Raw genomic sequence first — 17,021 nt, forward strand, 5'->3', positions numbered from 1 at the left:
ATATAAATATATATATTTATTCATTATTTTCCATAACTTACATGAAATTAGTATAATATATGCGCTATATATATATATGACAATTATATTGAAACCTTAAAGCTTCCTTCAATAATAAGTCTTTTCAATGCAGTATAAATGTATACATAAATACAGTACATTTGTAAGGTACATTTTACAATTGAAATGTAGAAGTATTGTACATATATAACATATTTTTCAAGTCAAATCTATACATATTGTATTTAGTACAATATTCTATTGTCCTCAAACTATGCACTTCTTGCGAAATAGCAAAACTAAAAAAAAATCTTAAGTGGACTTTCAATTTATAAAATAAAACACTTATTATACAAACAAACTGTTATAATCTATCAATACATCCGTCATTAAACAATAATAACAATTACGTGTTATAACAAGAAAACCAATATAATCATCTGTTAGTGACAGTGTAACATTTGCATCATTAAATAATAAGTTAACAATTTTTAATGATTAAACTAGATTATATAAAAATTTCATAATCAAAGCATCGATAACATACCCAATGAAATCAACTTGTTTTTTTATTTCTAAATATTAAATCAGGTGCTCGGGCATGTTTAACCAAAAGTCATAATAGTTAAACTATACGATAGAATATAAAATAAATATTAAAATGGCACAATACACGAAACGACGATTCAACAAATCATATTTAGAAAAACGTGCAAGTGACAACAATAACAAATTAGTACACATTTTACACAGATGCGTAAGTCATGTTAAATCATAATATACATACATAGATTCATTATGTATTCTATCTTCAAAAATACATACATACATGCAAATATATGTCATACTATTATTGAATATTATAAGTAGCTGCATGTATTTTAACATTGAAAAATGCATGAAAAAGACCAGGTTAGAAACTATTTTTAAAATTCTAAATATTTAAAATTTCAAAATAAAAGGATTGCACTGAATAAATTATAGTTCAATTTATCTAATAGCAGAGGAAATATTCGAGATTAACTTTTATATAAACAATTTCAATATCCTCACTCAATTGTTGAAATTCCAATGCAAGACTAGGTAGTAGAGTGGTTATTAAATATCAAAAATAAATAAAACCTCATTTGAAAGTATGCAGGTTTTATTTAAAGGTTGGGTGTGAGTTTAAAAAACGTGACTTAGATTGTATTACTTGATATACGTATATGTATAACTATGATAAAAAATATATCCTTTAATAAAAACCCTACCGAACATGTTACGATTATTGTGAACCAATAAATATTAACTCAAAATAAAAAAAAACTAAACTGATTGTGATCTGCATTCGTATAGCGCTTTACAAGAAAAACGAGCAATTGACCAGAAATTTGCTCGCTCTACCGAAGGACAGCACACAGAAACTGTTACGTTTATAAAAAAATATACATATGCATACAAAAGATCAGGTTAATTGTTATAACTGAATTTTTTTTTCAATAATAATACAAAAGATATCAATAAATAAAAGTATTTACAATGAATTTATATTCAATTCATTTAGTCCCATTCGTCGCCATCACTCGTAGTATCGTCATCGCTATTTGAAGAATCGGAATGGATCGCCTTCGACCGCTCTTCCAAAGCTCGTGCCAACGCCCCTGCGAGTCCCGCTTGACTTGTAGATTTGCGATCGTCATTATTAGCATTGATACTCACCTAAGAAACACAATAAACGTTTAGAAAAAAACCCGAAGAATAACATACAAAAAGGTAAATGGTTAAATTTACCGGTCGCAATTCAATGCCTTGTCGTATTTCACACAGAAGATCACCACGTTTGTCATCGCCGACCGGTTTTCGATCAACTTCAACCCGCTACATAAACAGATGTGATCAATTAGTCATTTCGTCGATGAGAACATCGTTATAAAACATATATATATAATTGTGTGCGTACCTTCAGGGGTTTTCCACCTCGGATGCTTTCCATTAAAGCTGAACGTATGTCGGGTAGAGGTGGTGGAGCACCCGAGATTGGAGGAGGGACCGGTGCTGCAGGTGGAGCCATCGGAGCAGCCGCTGGAGGAATGGGAGGCGGAGGAGGTGGAGGAGGGGTAGCCATCGCTCCAACTGAAATAGAAAAAAATATACTAAGCAACTTTCTACATATATTTCTGATGAAATTTACATATTTATAATTCGACGTTACCTTGAGGAGGAGGTGGTAATTGTCTCTGAGAAGGAGGAGGTGGTGGTGGCGGAGCTCTAGATGGAGGTGGAGGTGCATGACGTGAACCACTCGTGTCCCGTACTGGTGGAACTGAAAAACGATTCACAAAATCATTAAAAGTTATATCATCATCATCATCTACGGCTGCTCACCATCCGCTGCTGGTTGAAGCCCTCTAAAACACGCTTCTACTCGTCTCTGTTTTGCGCAACTCTCATCCATCTCATCCCACACACTTTCCTAATTTCGTCTACCCATCTTCCCTGCGGTCTTCCTTTTACTCTTTTGCATTCTCTTTGGTACCAATCTGGCACTTCTTTTGTCCACTTTTCTTCCATTCTTCCATTCTTTCTCCCGCCCGTTGCCATTTCAATCTCTTTACTCTATCCACTATGTCCAATACGGTGTCACAACAAATGGCTCACAGACAAATCAAATCGCGGGAGTGATTTGTCTGTGAGTGTAATGCCCATGAGCCAGTTGTCGCGTGGTGAAATGTTATGCGCGTAACGCCGTTAAGTGAAAGGTCCGTGAGCCAATTTTCGCGGAACCGTCCACTACCCTTGTCATACTTCTCACCCACGTGTTCCGCTTCCTGTCTTTCCTCGATATGCCGAGCATACTTCTTCGAGTGCATTGGACTTTGTGTAGCATCTTGGCGTTCAATTTCCAAGTCTCACATCCATACGTCATCACTGGCAAAAAACATTGATCGAAGATCTTTTTCTTCAGACAGAGTGGCATTTTTGGTTTAAAAACAACATTCATTCGTCCAAATGCACTCCATTCTAATTCCATACGTCTCTTTATCTCTTCATATTTACTACCGGACATGTGAAGAGATAAAGATTGAAGTAAAATATGCAGGAAATTATATCGAACATATGCGTAGCTATTTACATTATACTATGATTGTTTAAAATACCTATAGGGAGAGGAGTCACAGGCATGTTGGGGTTGCGTGCCGGAACTGGTGGAGGCATCGGTGCCCTTCCAAGCTGAGCAGTGGCTAAAATAATCATATATAATATTATCAATATGATTCTTCACTACGACCTTGTGTAGGCTTTGACACAATGAGAGCATTTTTATTCATTTGAGTTTAAGTAAATGGAATTATTAAAAACATATTTTACAACTTTCAGCTGATCCGCACGATTAGTTACGACTATTTTAAAATATAGTACAAAGGAAGAAAGAACTGAATCGAAGATAAAATAAAGTACTATCATACAGTTACTCATTTGTTTGAATTTCCATTATTTTCTAATTATGTTTTTATATAATTTACCCTTCATTTTCACAAATACTATATGTATTTATGTTATAGAATTACATTTAAATATCACACTTACGAATTAACTCATTTGTTGTGGTTTCTTCTTCATCCTCGAATAGAGCTTCTTTAACGGCATTGACGCCCCCATGATTTTTAATAAAATCATAAATAAAGTCTCTAGTGTCCTTGTCGCGCAGTTGACTCTCTGATACACCAGCTCTCAAGAAAAAGTCTTTCATATCTCTTTCAGGCAAATTTTCTATATCAAAACCTATTAAAAAAAAAGTAAAAGGAAAAAAATTATTTACGTTTTAAAATATACTACCGGTAGTACCGATATATAATAATTTCAATTTTATGTTAGTTGAATTGATTTGAATTCAGAAGAAAACGTTGTGTAGGAATACAGCACAACTTGTACTCCTCCAAATCGAGGTCGATGATCTCATCTACTTCTCTTTAAAACACCAAGTCACACGATTGCATTATCGCTTTCCTGAGCCAAAAGGGCGAAGACACAATTCGATTTGCTCTACATAAACAATCACGAGCCCAAAGGAACCCACCAGGCATGATCTCATCATACAGCTACGCACCAAACAACCTCGAGCCCGCAGAAATCTTCGAAAACATGATCTCACCAACCAAGCTACGCAATGCGCAACCGACCAAGATATAAACCAGTGAGCCTCTGGAGTTCAGCCTGTCCACTCCTCCGAAGTCGAGCAACTATCTCATTCGTCGTATATACAATAATACTTGTATCCCTATTTTTTTTTTAACACTCACTGATCAATAATTCGCATCGTATCAGAAGGACTATACACATTATTTTGTAATTAATTAAAATAAATAAAACCTAAAATTAATTAATTCTTATTTATCATATCATATTTTATTGCACTAATTGCTTAAATAAATCAATACCGGGTACTATCAATAGTGGAATTTTTTTTCAGTCATACAGGTATTGACAAATGTCGGTATTCTTGGAATCCTTAATACACATGTATATTTTGATATTATATAATACCTTTATTAGCATCCCAACCGACGTGTGAAACGTGTTTGAAATCACTAGGTAAACCAATATCATCTTTGGTTATCTTCCGCCCTTTCGGTTTCTTATTGGCTGATTTCAAACTATAATCTTAAAAATTCAGAAAGCATATATGAAAAAAAATGGCATATTAGAAAAAGTTCAAAGACATACAAGAAACACTAACTGGCTCCGAATCCTTTTTGGAACGGCATTAAGGTAGACGATCCATTGTGAAGATGTGTATTTGTGATAGGTGCTGGTGAAACGTTCACTGGAATGTTCGGAGGAGGATTCGGCTGAAGGGGCAAAGCAGGAGTTATAGCGGGAGCTTTATTGACCACAATGGAAAATTTAGACACATCTCCGCTTGTCCGCGTCGTGTTTTGTAATCGCTGCTGTCGACGCTCTGAAATACATAAAACATCTGTACAACTGTCGAAGTGAAACCGAAATATTATAAAAAAATATGTAAAGCACATAATTTGTTTTTAAACACAACTAATGAGCTTATATAAAAGCGCGCAAACTGGTTCCTTATTGAAACACCTCCACTCTCACTTTCAGCATAATGACCTCTAAAATTAGCCATAATATAATATATATGTAAATTAAACAAACCTTCTCTTTTCTGTTTCCGAAGTTCGATTTTTTCAGTCAGGCTATTTTTCAATATAAACGCTTCATCGTCGCTAGCAAAATTGAAAGCGATCATACAATCCTGTAACATCGAAATGCACAATTTCAGCTATACATTATCACTGCACAAACTAAAAACAATAAAATGATACACACCTCAGCTTCAAATGTGTGCAAGAACGGACGTGGATTTTTATATTCAATCTGTGTATAAACTTCGTGCTCCCAAATCATAGCCTTTCTTTGCATGCAAAAAATGCGAAAGAAGTAAGATTTCCTCTGATTGTCTTTGATCAAACAGAGAATTCCTGTGTCTCTCTTGTACCACTGATTGTGAGCAGGCCCTTCGGTCATGAACAATTGAACTACGGCTGTCGCCAGACTCTGGATGATTACAATAAAGAAAACATCAATGCAGGATGAATTTTGTACTTTGAATTTTGTAATTGGTTAAACAGGCGCATCTGAGCATCGAATATGCCCACTTACAATTGTAGTAAAGTGATCGACAAGTTGAAGGCATTACCCAAACAATCTTATTATTCATAACTATCAGTGGCGTGCGGTGGAAATCTCTATTTCTGTCGCACACCTAAGTAAAGCTGTGCGATAGAAACAGAGAAATTTCCACGGCACGCCACAAAATTACCTACTTATTATATGTCTATGAATTTCACGAATGATCTGGTCAGGGATTGCAATATACCCGACAAATTTCATTTACCGGTAAACAGTGTGGGTAAACGGATTGCGCAAATTTCGATCGCGCGCACGACAATCGTTGCCACAAAAATCGCGTATGCGGAATATCTGGCACTCGTGTTCTCAATAATAAAATATTTCGCGTGATTGATGGAGTTTTTGGGAGCCAGATGTTCCATGATCGAGATTTTAGTGACGTGGGCGAGATCGCTTTTTGCGGAACAATCACCGAACCAAACAGTGTGCGGTTACTTAACCCAGTTAAAAACGTTAGCCCAGATTTAACCGTAAATAATTAAAAATAAATCTCGGGTGAATAATGTCATATAAATACACAAAGTCCATTCGTAATAATTAGTAATCATAATTTAAACAATCGCATGATCGCATTTATTACGACTTGGTTGGTCTGTGTTGCCACTCTTAAGCGTGCATCAGTATAGCAACTCTTACGAATGCATCAGTATAGATCAGTGGTTCTCAAGTGCGGCCACTAGTGGATTTTACTACGGCCACCAGCGACTTAATAGTAAATAATACTAATATTTAAAAAAAATTAAATATATTTTAAAAACTACAAAAAAGTAACTTAACAATATTATTATAGAAACCATGCTCATCATTGACAAACTAAAATTATAGCGAAAAGCCTTGTGACAGAAGTTGAAAATGACAATTTTTGAATTTTATCTTCTGTTAGTGATTTCATAGATAAGAAGACAGAAACAACTTCAAAATTAAAATTAACACTTAAAATAAAAGAGTGTCTTAAATCTCTGAATCTGGAACTTGATGAAAGGTTCGAAGAATTGAATATTTTTAAAACTGTTTCTTTTGTATCTTCCCCTTTTATTATGAAGACAAATGAAAATTTCATAGTACTACAAAATAGATTAAAACCATTTCAGTATTGAGATTAATTAACTGGGCTAACGTAAAATATGCATTATAAGAAATTAGTCATGATCAAGTACTTAATAACCATTTTAATAATATTTCGGTTCAAAAATTTTGGTCGGAAATATACGTTGACAATGAAACAAACCAATATAAAGATACGGCAACAATTGCTTTATTAATATTGTCTATTTTTTCCACTGCCGTATATTGCGAAAGATCATTCAGTGTAATGCACTTTATTAAAAACAAATTTAGAAACCAGCTGACAGACGCAAACTTAGAAGCAGCAATGCGGCTTGCATTGGAAGAAATGAGTATTGAGCAATTTCCATTCGCATTATTATTAAATAAATAGATACCAAAATGTTAAAATTTCTTTTATTTTATGAATAAATTGATCCACTTTTTTTGTAACTTTAATTTATTTGATTAAATATGGTGCGGCCACCAGACATTTCCATGGGACCACTATTATTACCTGTGCGGCCACGGTAAAATTTCACCTGAGAACCACTGGTACTAATATGCCAGTACATATAGTTAATTCGCGATAAAATAATTTCCAGTAAATTTTACAATTTGGTGCTTTCGGTGTAGGGTCAATCACAGGTTGCGTACTGTAACTTAACTTCAACTGTTTGCGACACCTAGAGGTCATTCATGTAACTGTCGTGTTTTTGTATGCGCTCAGATGCGCCCGTATAACCAACAAGTACCATGAATTTAAATATGTAGTATTGATGATAAATTTTGAGGAACTCACCTGACATCGACTTCCGACCAATTTGAAAATCAATTCATTTTCCTCTTTCGAGAGTAAGATACTCGACCTACTTTCAGAAGGCATCCTGGTCTTCATATTACTCGAACTCTGAAAATTCTAAACATCAACATCATGAAACGAAACACCAATAAATAAAACAATACATACGATTAATTTTAAAGTATGTATACTGAAAAATGTCGAATATCAGTTAATTTTTGATAAGATACACTTAAAATCAGTACATATGTTACATTATCTTATCTTGAAACTATTAAAATGTATTGAAATTGTATCACATATGATTAATATAACTTAATTCGGCACAATTAGATTTTGACTCGAACGAATAAGAGGATTTCTATAGTACATAGTTAAAAAGAAAATTTATTTATACACGTCTGTATATTCCAGAATTGAAGTTAGAATGCGAAATAGATTGGCGACGGCTAGCAATAAGCATGTAACTCATATGTGTGTACATATGTATATTCATTAATAAGAGAGCTCAATTGAAATGTCAACCAACGGATACGATGATGTGTTTTTAAAATGTAAACATATCGCTGTTGATAATTTCGCCGTGTCATAGGACAGGATGAGATAGCGTATGCATCTAAATGTCGAATAAACATTGCTAGTTAACTTTAACTATGCTTACAAATGTACTGATATTAATAATAACTAAAAAATGGATGTATGGCAATTCAATACAACAATGCACTTGCAATTAAAATCAATAAACACGCTTACTTACATAGAAAGTAGATATAAAATAAACTTTTTGTTAAGTATACAAAAGTTCAATTCAATATAGGCTATAAATCTATATGAAAAAAAAACTATATATAGGATTATATACAGACATAGAATTCCCAAAAGTTTTAATGAAAGGATTAATTTTTAAGATACAAACATAGATAAGTTCAATACAAGTATTAGTTAAGAACATTAAAAAATTTGCTGAAGCTAATTAAATTTTCAATTGATAAATTTAGATAACGAGAGATTAGAATTATCAAAATGAGACGAAATTACAAAAGGCCTACTGTATAGTTAAAATAAATCTCATATCTATGATGAACAATATTAAAAATTTACCGATCTACGGCGACTAGATGGTTCACCCTGAACCAAATAAAAAGGTTTTAACAGCAGTTTTTCAAATTTAGCAGAGCACACACAATTCAAGTGAATCACCAAACGACGATGAACTCGCGAACGGAATGATTGTCAATCCCCTTTCCGAAAATCCAATAACGGCAGAGAAATTCGCGAAACGACAATAATAAATGCTAATTCAATCAGTATTCTTTTAGATGATTGACGACGATGGACATTATAAAACACTAATGTGGAAAATATCTAATAAATAATATAATACAAATTAGAAATTTGAGAATTGCATATTCAATAATACCAGTTCCGAGAGGAAAACGCAAATTTTTGCATATAGAAAACAGGTGTCGAGAGTTGCTTGCAAAAGTAGTCTAGGAAAGTGTGATACTGGGATAAGTAGTAGTTAGTGAACGGTATGTATGGGAAAAAAGCTCACGTGAACGAGAGTGCTGGTTGTCTCGGTTTGGGGTGGACGAGGGCGCAGTCCCCGGGGGCTCCGACGGTGGCCCGAAGCTGTGTGGAGGCAGGGGCGCGCGCCCACTCGACTCGCCGATTCTGACTCAACCGGTTGACAGCTACCACAGATACTGACGCACACTTTGACATTTGCACTCGCGCACGTATATGTGATGTTGAATTGTATGCATGTGTGCTAAACTTTCTCGCTATCGCCGATTGTGCATTGTGACTTTTCGCCAGAAGCGGCTATTCCGTATTGATGCTGATTGATAAAAATGTACAAGGACTTTTGTTAAAAATCATGAACTTAAACATAATAAAATGATTTTCTTTTGCAATATGATGTTTTATAAATCAATTTTTCATTTTTAAGAATTCCACACAGTGGCAAGACAGTGGTAGGTTGGGGGTAAACGGACTACTAGTCATATGTGAACCAGTCACAGGACAACCGGTCGCTCTAGATCGGTCACACTTGATCACCCGTCACACTAAAACTGGTCACGAGAAAACTGGTTGATCGATTTTAGGGTGTGACCAGTTTTCTCGTGACCAGTTTTAGGGTGTGACCAGTTTTAGGGTGTGACCAGTTTTAGTGTGACGGGTGATCACGTGTGACCGATCTAGAGCGACCGGTTGTCCTGTGACCGGTTCTCATTTGACTAGTAATCACCGAACCATTTGAATCGACGCCAACTCGCAAGATGACGGCCTATACTTGACCATGTCGTTGGGTCTCCATAATTTGAAAGTTTTTAATTTAATTAAGGTTTACTTGAAATTAAATTTTATCACATTTTTTTATATTCAAATTTATATCTACTTACCTGCAATGTTTCATCTCACAACAGCGTATTTCATTTCACAATCGACATTAATAAAAAAAAAAGTGTGTTCTTTTATCATAACAAGTTTCCACCAGTGTAATAAATATAATAATTGTCTACTAGTACTGCAAGGAATTTCCCTCGCTCCGGTCGAGCCACGACAGAAAATAAAGTAAAAAAAACAGGTAGGCGATGCATATCTTTTGATACACAATATTATTTTTGTCATGGAGTTGTCCCAACATCAAAAGTGGGCTTTAAGATCTGACCGCACTATACGGCCGTCGACTGCTGCAGCACGACACAACACAGCAAAGTTGATACAAAAGGCAACTCGCGTGACGCGTAGTACGTTATATCTCATACAATTTCATACAAACAATATTTGGCCGCACGCTGCCATTCGTGTCGCAGACGCATAGTGCGGTCAGATCTTTAGGATGTAATACATGTGTATGCGTGTTTGTTTTTCATACATATGTATATTCGAAATTTGCGTTATAGGATTAGTGAAATGCACTTTCGAGAGTTAAAAAATATATATATACTTGTAGTATATTATGCGCACATATATGATATCATATAATCAAAATTGACACGTGTACGAATTCGCAGTGTTGGAAGAATGCGAACGCAAACGATGAATTTAGTATGAAGAGATATGTTGCCATCGGCGATTAATGTGACAGATGTGTGTGTGGCTAGTGTGGCCACCCCATCAATCTGCCACGCTGTCGTACGCCGGCCGGCGTCAGTGATCGCGAACGCCGACACCGGCAGTCAACCTCGCGATGTCGGCGGGGACGGGCACGGGCACGAGTACAGGCGGTGGCGGCTCTCACGCTCATGGCCGAACTCAGAATGCTCTGCGGCTGCGACTCTCGCCTGACAAGCAGGAGACACTCCTCAAACTCGCCGTGCTCTCCATCGCGGCTGTGCTCTGTCAGTATTTCCTCTTCACTCGTCACTCCACTCTCCACTCTCCACTCTTCGTTCCCTCTCACTCGCCCTGCACTCCTACACATCCCTTCGACTACTCTATTGAGTGTTGCCTCACTTTTTTCCCGCAATTTTCATTCACATTTCAACCGTCTGCATCGACCAACATAACCTTATCTGACTGCTATCAGTCTACCCTCATTATCGCTTCGTTTGTGCAGGTTTTAATGTCTAATAGTGCAACGTCAATGTTTTTGCTACGTGGTCTAACAATTTTTAATTCATATTACACTGATTAATACTCGTATTGTAATCGGGGCTATGGAGTTGTTGAACAAAACATAACTGACTATTTTTTTCCCATTGGGCCAATCTTCGAATATCTTTGTAATAGTATGAAATATAGGTATCGCATATACACATGTATAGTGAGCTGTTGTAAATCATTAACTTTTGATTGATCGTTTTTTTTTTTTTTATTTATGAATACATACATAAAATGTACGCATTTAGCCTAAAAGATTTCTTCAATGTCAAGCCTTTCCTAAATTTGATCTAATTATGAGAAAAAGCAATGATAAATAATCTGCGTCTCAGATATGTATACATTGGGTATTGGTTGCTCACCCTTTGTTAGCAATTCAATATTCATATACATTATTAAGTAAAAAAAATAAACAGAAAATCGGAGTCACTCGTATTTTCAACGACTCAAACTCCAACCAAAAAATCATGACTCCGACTCCACATTCTTGATTTTAATAACATCTATAAAATCGGTTCAAATCTCGAGGCAAAATTTTCTCATGAACACAATATTTATCTATCGATACCTTATATATAGATAAAGTAATAACAATTTTAAGCATTGATACGTTTTAGATATACATGTTTGATTAAAATACTTATATAAACATTTCAAAACGTTAACCATTGTATAGATATTTTTTATTAATATCTTCAGCTTCAAAAATGCTATCCAAAACATTTGTAAACATGCTCATGAGAATCAATTCATAACAATTATTCTCCATGGAATTTTGCCCGCACCAGATAACGTTGTAAGTAACATCTTATCTTTTCATTTTTAGCTTTTGCAACCCGTCTCTTTTCCGTTCTACGGTTCGAAAGCGTCATCCATGAATTCGATCCGTACTTCAACTATAGGACAACTAGATATTTAGCAGAAGAAGGTTTTTACAAATTCCACAATTGGTTCGACGATAGAGCATGGTATCCTCTCGGAAGAATCATTGGAGGTAAACTCATCTTTTGTCATTTGAATGCATATTAGATTGAAACTTGAATTAACATTTTTATATATTTACTAGGAACCATATATCCCGGATTGATGATAACGTCAGCAGCTCTCTATCATCTTATGTGGTTGTTGAATATTACAATTGACATCCGTAATGTGTGCGTATTCTTGGCACCGTTCTTTTCATCGTTAACTACAATCGTCACATATTTACTTACAAAAGAATTGAAGGTGAATTTTTTAATGTTTTTCAATGCTTTAACAATTTGAAGTTATATATTCCTAATTATTTTTTATATTATTTAGGATTCTGGAGCTGGATTAGTCGCAGCATCTATGATTGCAATAGTTCCTGGTTACATATCTCGTTCAGTAGCCGGAAGCTACGATAATGAAGGAATTGCTATATTTTGCATGTTACTCACTTACTACTTTTGGATTAAGGCTGTCAATTCCGGAACCATTTTCTGGGCTACCATGGCCGCTTTAGCATATTTTTATATGGTCGGTATCACTCGTAGATGTATTCAACCATTGCAAATGAAGGTGTTTTAATGCTAGTTTTTATTATAGGTGTCTTCATGGGGTGGCTATGTATTTTTGATAAACTTAATACCGATGCACGTCCTCACATTAATGATCACCGGTCGTTTTTCACATCGGGTCTATGTTGCTTATAGCACGCTGTACTGCGTTGGAACTATTTTATCTATGCAAATTAGCTTCGTAGGATTCCAACCAGTTCAAAGCTCGGAACATATGCTGGTATGTTTGACACTTCAAAACTAATTCAATTCAATGCACATGTTATACACTTGTACATTATGAATGAATTTTTAGGCTTTGGGAACATTTGGCTTGTGTCAACTGCTTGCCTTTGTAGAATACATCAAGTCTCGCTTGTCGCAGCAACACTTCGATATTTTGTTCAAGGCTATGATTACTACCCTCGTCGTAGTGCTCGGTTCTGCCGCTGTGATCCTCACTATTTCCGGTAATTTTACATGTTACGTGTGTCAATTTCAATTTAATTTAAGCTGTCACTAACTTATGTATTCTTTTAGGTAAAATATCACCGTGGACCGGTCGCTTCTACTCACTCCTGGATCCTTCATATGCCAAAAACCATATTCCAATCATCGGTAATTTTTATTTTCGAATTATTTACGACATTGCGCAGTCGTGTATTCAATACTCATTTGATTGTTTTTATCTTCAGCTTCCGTCTCAGAACATCAACCGACGTCGTGGTCATCGTTTTATTTCGATTTGCAAATCTTAGTATTCCTCTTTCCAGCCGGATTATATTTCTGTTTCACTAAGCTCACAGATGCAAATATTTTCCTCATATTATACGGTGTCACAAGTATTTACTTTGCCGTAAGTATGCTTTTTATAAAACTGTCGAATGTAATAATTAATTAAAGTGTACATATATGTATGTACATATGTTGACTTTTTAGATACTTTTCTTTTTATATATTTAAGCTTTTTATATGAAATATATAAAAGTCATATACTATTTGAAGATTTCACACTGGTATGATTTGAGAGAATCTTTATCGGCTTTTGCATCTTCGTACATTTTAGTCATTTAATTATATATATATGTATATAAGTTTTAATTATATTCTTCGATTAATTAAATGGTATTTATTATATACAGGGTGTGATGGTGCGATTGATGCTCGTTTTGGCTCCGGTAATGTGCATCTTATCAGGTATTGCTGTTTCGTCGCTTTTAGTCACATACATGAGACAAATTGAACCACCAAAGACGGTCGATAAGAAAATGAAAAAAATGGAATCCAACTTTGTTATGAAGAGCGAAGTTAGTGTCCAAAATCCTGTCGAATTAATTTAATTCTGTATCGATTTGTACTACTGATTATTTTCTAATGTTTTAGATCGCTACATTCTTTGTCGGAATTATGACTTGCTTACTAATATCGTACACATTCCATTGCACTTGGGTTACGAGTGAGGCATACAGCTCTCCGTCAATTGTACTATCGGCTCGTTCACACGATGGAGGAAGAATTATATTTGATGATTTCCGCGAAGCTTACTATTGGTTGAAGATGAATACTCCAGAGGTACATATATAATCACGCGATCAACAGAATCATAATTGTATCAAATGATGATAATAATTTTATTGAGTGTGTCGATATAGGAACAATCGAGTCACGTATTCTTGTTTCATCCGCACTGGGATTTTTAACACTTTGATCGCTGATTTCATGTTTGCATTCCATTGCATAACCTTATTTTTTCGTATTCGTATTGATTGTTATACATTTAAGGATGCACGTGTTATGTCTTGGTGGGATTACGGCTATCAAATAACTGCTATGGCAAACAGAACAATATTAGTCGATAATAATACGTGGAATAATACACATATATCACGGGTCGGACAGGCAATGGCAAGTTCTGAAGAGAAGGCGTATGAAATAATGCAAGAATTGGATGTAGACTATGTTTTGGTTATATTTGGAGGACTCACTGGATACTCTTCGGATGGTATTTTTATTCTTGCTCGCTAAATACAATCGTTTTATGATTCGTTTAGTTAATTTAATTTGTGTTTATAGATATTAATAAATTTTTATGGATGGTTCGTATCGGTGGAAGCACCGAGCGCGGTGCCCATATCAAAGAAGCCGACTACTATACTCCAAGCGGAGAATTCAGAATCGACGGTGAAGGCTCACCGACTCTGCTGAATTGCCTTATGTATAAGATGTGCTATTACAAATTCGGACATGTTTACACTGAAGGAGGTAAAGTGTTTTTTGATTGGATTGTTTGATAAATGCTATCTTTGGTGTATCAATTGGTTACTCTTTGGTTCAGGTCGTCCTCCTGGCTATGATCGTGTGCGCTCAGCGGAAATTGGAAACAAAGACTTTGAACTGGATGTGCTCGAAGAAGCATACACGACTGAGCACTGGCTAGTCAGGATATACAAAGTTAAAAAGTTGCGCAACAGAGGTGTTTAACTTTGTAGTGCATATGATTTGTGAATGACTCATTACAAATTTTTACAATTTTTCTATTGTGAGAATGTCATCTGGTGTTAATAATCTTATCTGTTAATTTTTTGATAAATATATATTTTTACTTTATTTTTGCATTGCTCTCATATAAAAGGTCACAAATTTTTTTATGTCACTGCTCAAATATAAATTGTATAATTTTATTTTAATGTTTGTAATTATGGAATGTTTTTTATTACATTAGTATATATATACTATATAAGCTTCAATTTTGTCACAAATTATGTTTATTTCCAATTATGCCATTGTGTTCTATGTATGTATGTATGTATACGGCCTAAGTTGACTTTGGTTAATGAATGTGTGATGTATAAATATGCCAGTATCTTGTACATCTAATTTAATTGCCAAGGTTTGTAATCAAAATGCACGTATGTTAATGTCAAAGACATGATTTTTTTTTTAGTTTGTCACAAATATCAAGTTGATGGATGCTGTTATTACGAAAGTGAATAAATAATACAAATCTTAATAAAACGACTTTTATTATTGGATGATAATTTTTTTTCTGAAATATAAAATGCATACAGCGTCCTTCGGAGAAAGTACCCTAAATGCTTTTTCATCAGTCGGAACAGACGATCTTTTAAGCAGTGGCAACTGAAAAAGTGCATCAAATAAGTAAACGATTCAGTGAATATGGCTCAAAAGAAGAAGAAATTGTAAATTGGAGAGAAAACAAATATAATACAAAATCACAAAACAAATATTGTGTGTTTATTTAATTAAAAGTTAAAAAATAGCATTAGCTCTGGTGTTCTTAGTAATTTTTTTCACTATTAATCTAGTAAAATGACTTGAACCGCTGTGACTAATTATTCTGAAGCTCTCTCAGTAGTCGTGTGCCCTTGTGTTTTTTTCTCCATAATTTTCTTGGGAAAGTATTGCAGTGGATTCTTACTTTTGCGGCGCAGTAGATGTTTTCTTTGGAAAGGTGATACAGTAGTGAGTAGATGTATTTCTTCTTTACCTAGATGAGTTGAATTCAGTATAGTTTTTCATCGATTCACTAATGAAAATATTCGTTCAATGGGGGCATTAGATCTAGGGAGACAAGGAAAATTCAACGATTATAAAAATGAACCTATAGGACGGGTGATAGGTTTCTGTGGAAACACTGTTTATATTTATAAAAGGATCATTCATCTATGTTCAGTTACAATAATAATTGTATGTACGAAGAAGCTAGTTCCTCAGCTTCGGAAAAGTGAGCTGGCTGAACTCCAGAGGTTCAGTATGGAGCTGGTGCGTCGGTTTATATACATTGTGGCTCGATGCGTGCCGTGTGCAGATGTCTTTTGTCTTCAGGACACGTGTCGTAGTTACATGATGACATCACTGCTGGATTTCGTTCGTTTTACGATTGAGCGATGGACTCTTTCTTCTGGAATAGTCAAAGGGGACGTTTCTCTCGAGTAGCGAAGATAATTCCAGGCGAGATTAGTTCTGCATGTTTGTACAGGAGCGATGAAGATGCCATCGTAAGACTTGTGTATTGTTGTGAAATATAATGAGATCACTGGCTTTGATTCGGAATAGCACAAGTTGTGCTATATTCCTACAAATCCATGTTGGACAGCTTATCACTTTGACGTCATTCTTCGTTGTTTTTGTCGTTTGTCGATCTTCGATTTCTCTAACATTTCTGTTCGTACGCCAGGCGTTCTCAATCGAGAAGCCACCTGGACGTGATGTTTGTAGAGCTCGTAGTAAAGCGTGGCGTGGCTTCCCTCATGGTGCCCGCGGATCGTCGTCTGTGGTCTGGTCTCTGCTGATGGCTCGGCTCTCTGTCTCTCTCTTTCGTACAGTGTGCGTAT

The 17,021-nt window shown here is 35.2% G+C and overlaps 2 protein-coding genes across 4 annotated transcripts; one reads left to right on the top strand and one right to left on the bottom strand.

Moving 5' to 3' along the window:
* Positions 1-3: 3 nt before the first annotated feature.
* Positions 4-9,299, bottom strand: LOC143916444 (actin nucleation-promoting factor WAS-like). Of its 3 annotated transcripts, none has more exons than XM_077437549.1 (12): positions 9,093-9,299; positions 7,538-7,654; positions 5,329-5,556; positions 5,155-5,254; positions 4,721-4,942; positions 4,528-4,644; positions 3,571-3,765; positions 3,141-3,224; positions 2,195-2,305; positions 1,943-2,115; positions 1,774-1,860; positions 4-1,701 (listed from the first exon to the last, which is right to left on the bottom strand). In XM_077437549.1, the coding sequence occupies exons 2-12, from the start codon at positions 7,631-7,633 to the stop codon at positions 1,543-1,545; spliced, it is 1,572 nt and encodes a 523-aa protein (XP_077293675.1). In that variant the 5' UTR covers positions 7,634-7,654; positions 9,093-9,299; the 3' UTR covers positions 4-1,542. The 3 variants fall into 3 exon arrangements, with proteins under 3 accessions (XP_077293675.1, XP_077293676.1, XP_077293677.1); XM_077437550.1 differs by having other exon boundaries at positions 12-1,701; positions 7,538-7,645; positions 9,093-9,236; XM_077437551.1 differs by having other exon boundaries at positions 12-1,701; positions 4,528-4,637; positions 4,717-4,942; positions 9,093-9,232.
* Positions 9,300-10,645: 1,346 nt separating this feature from the next.
* Positions 10,646-15,848, top strand: Stt3A (catalytic subunit 3A of the oligosaccharyltransferase complex). The gene is made up of 13 exons (XM_077437505.1): positions 10,646-10,884; positions 11,973-12,140; positions 12,213-12,373; positions 12,449-12,646; positions 12,716-12,907; positions 12,983-13,136; positions 13,207-13,284; positions 13,362-13,522; positions 13,809-13,973; positions 14,050-14,238; positions 14,449-14,668; positions 14,740-14,928; positions 15,002-15,848. Exons 1-13 carry the CDS (start codon positions 10,734-10,736, stop codon positions 15,145-15,147), a joined length of 2,172 nt encoding a protein of 723 aa, XP_077293631.1. The 5' UTR covers positions 10,646-10,733; the 3' UTR covers positions 15,148-15,848.
* The last annotated feature ends 1,173 nt before the right edge of the window (positions 15,849-17,021 follow it).

The sequence above is a fragment of the Arctopsyche grandis genome, chromosome 9 (assembly GCF_051622035.1).
Source record: "Arctopsyche grandis isolate Sample6627 chromosome 9, ASM5162203v2, whole genome shotgun sequence".
In the NCBI taxonomy this organism is placed as follows: domain Eukaryota; kingdom Metazoa; phylum Arthropoda; class Insecta; order Trichoptera; family Hydropsychidae; genus Arctopsyche; species Arctopsyche grandis.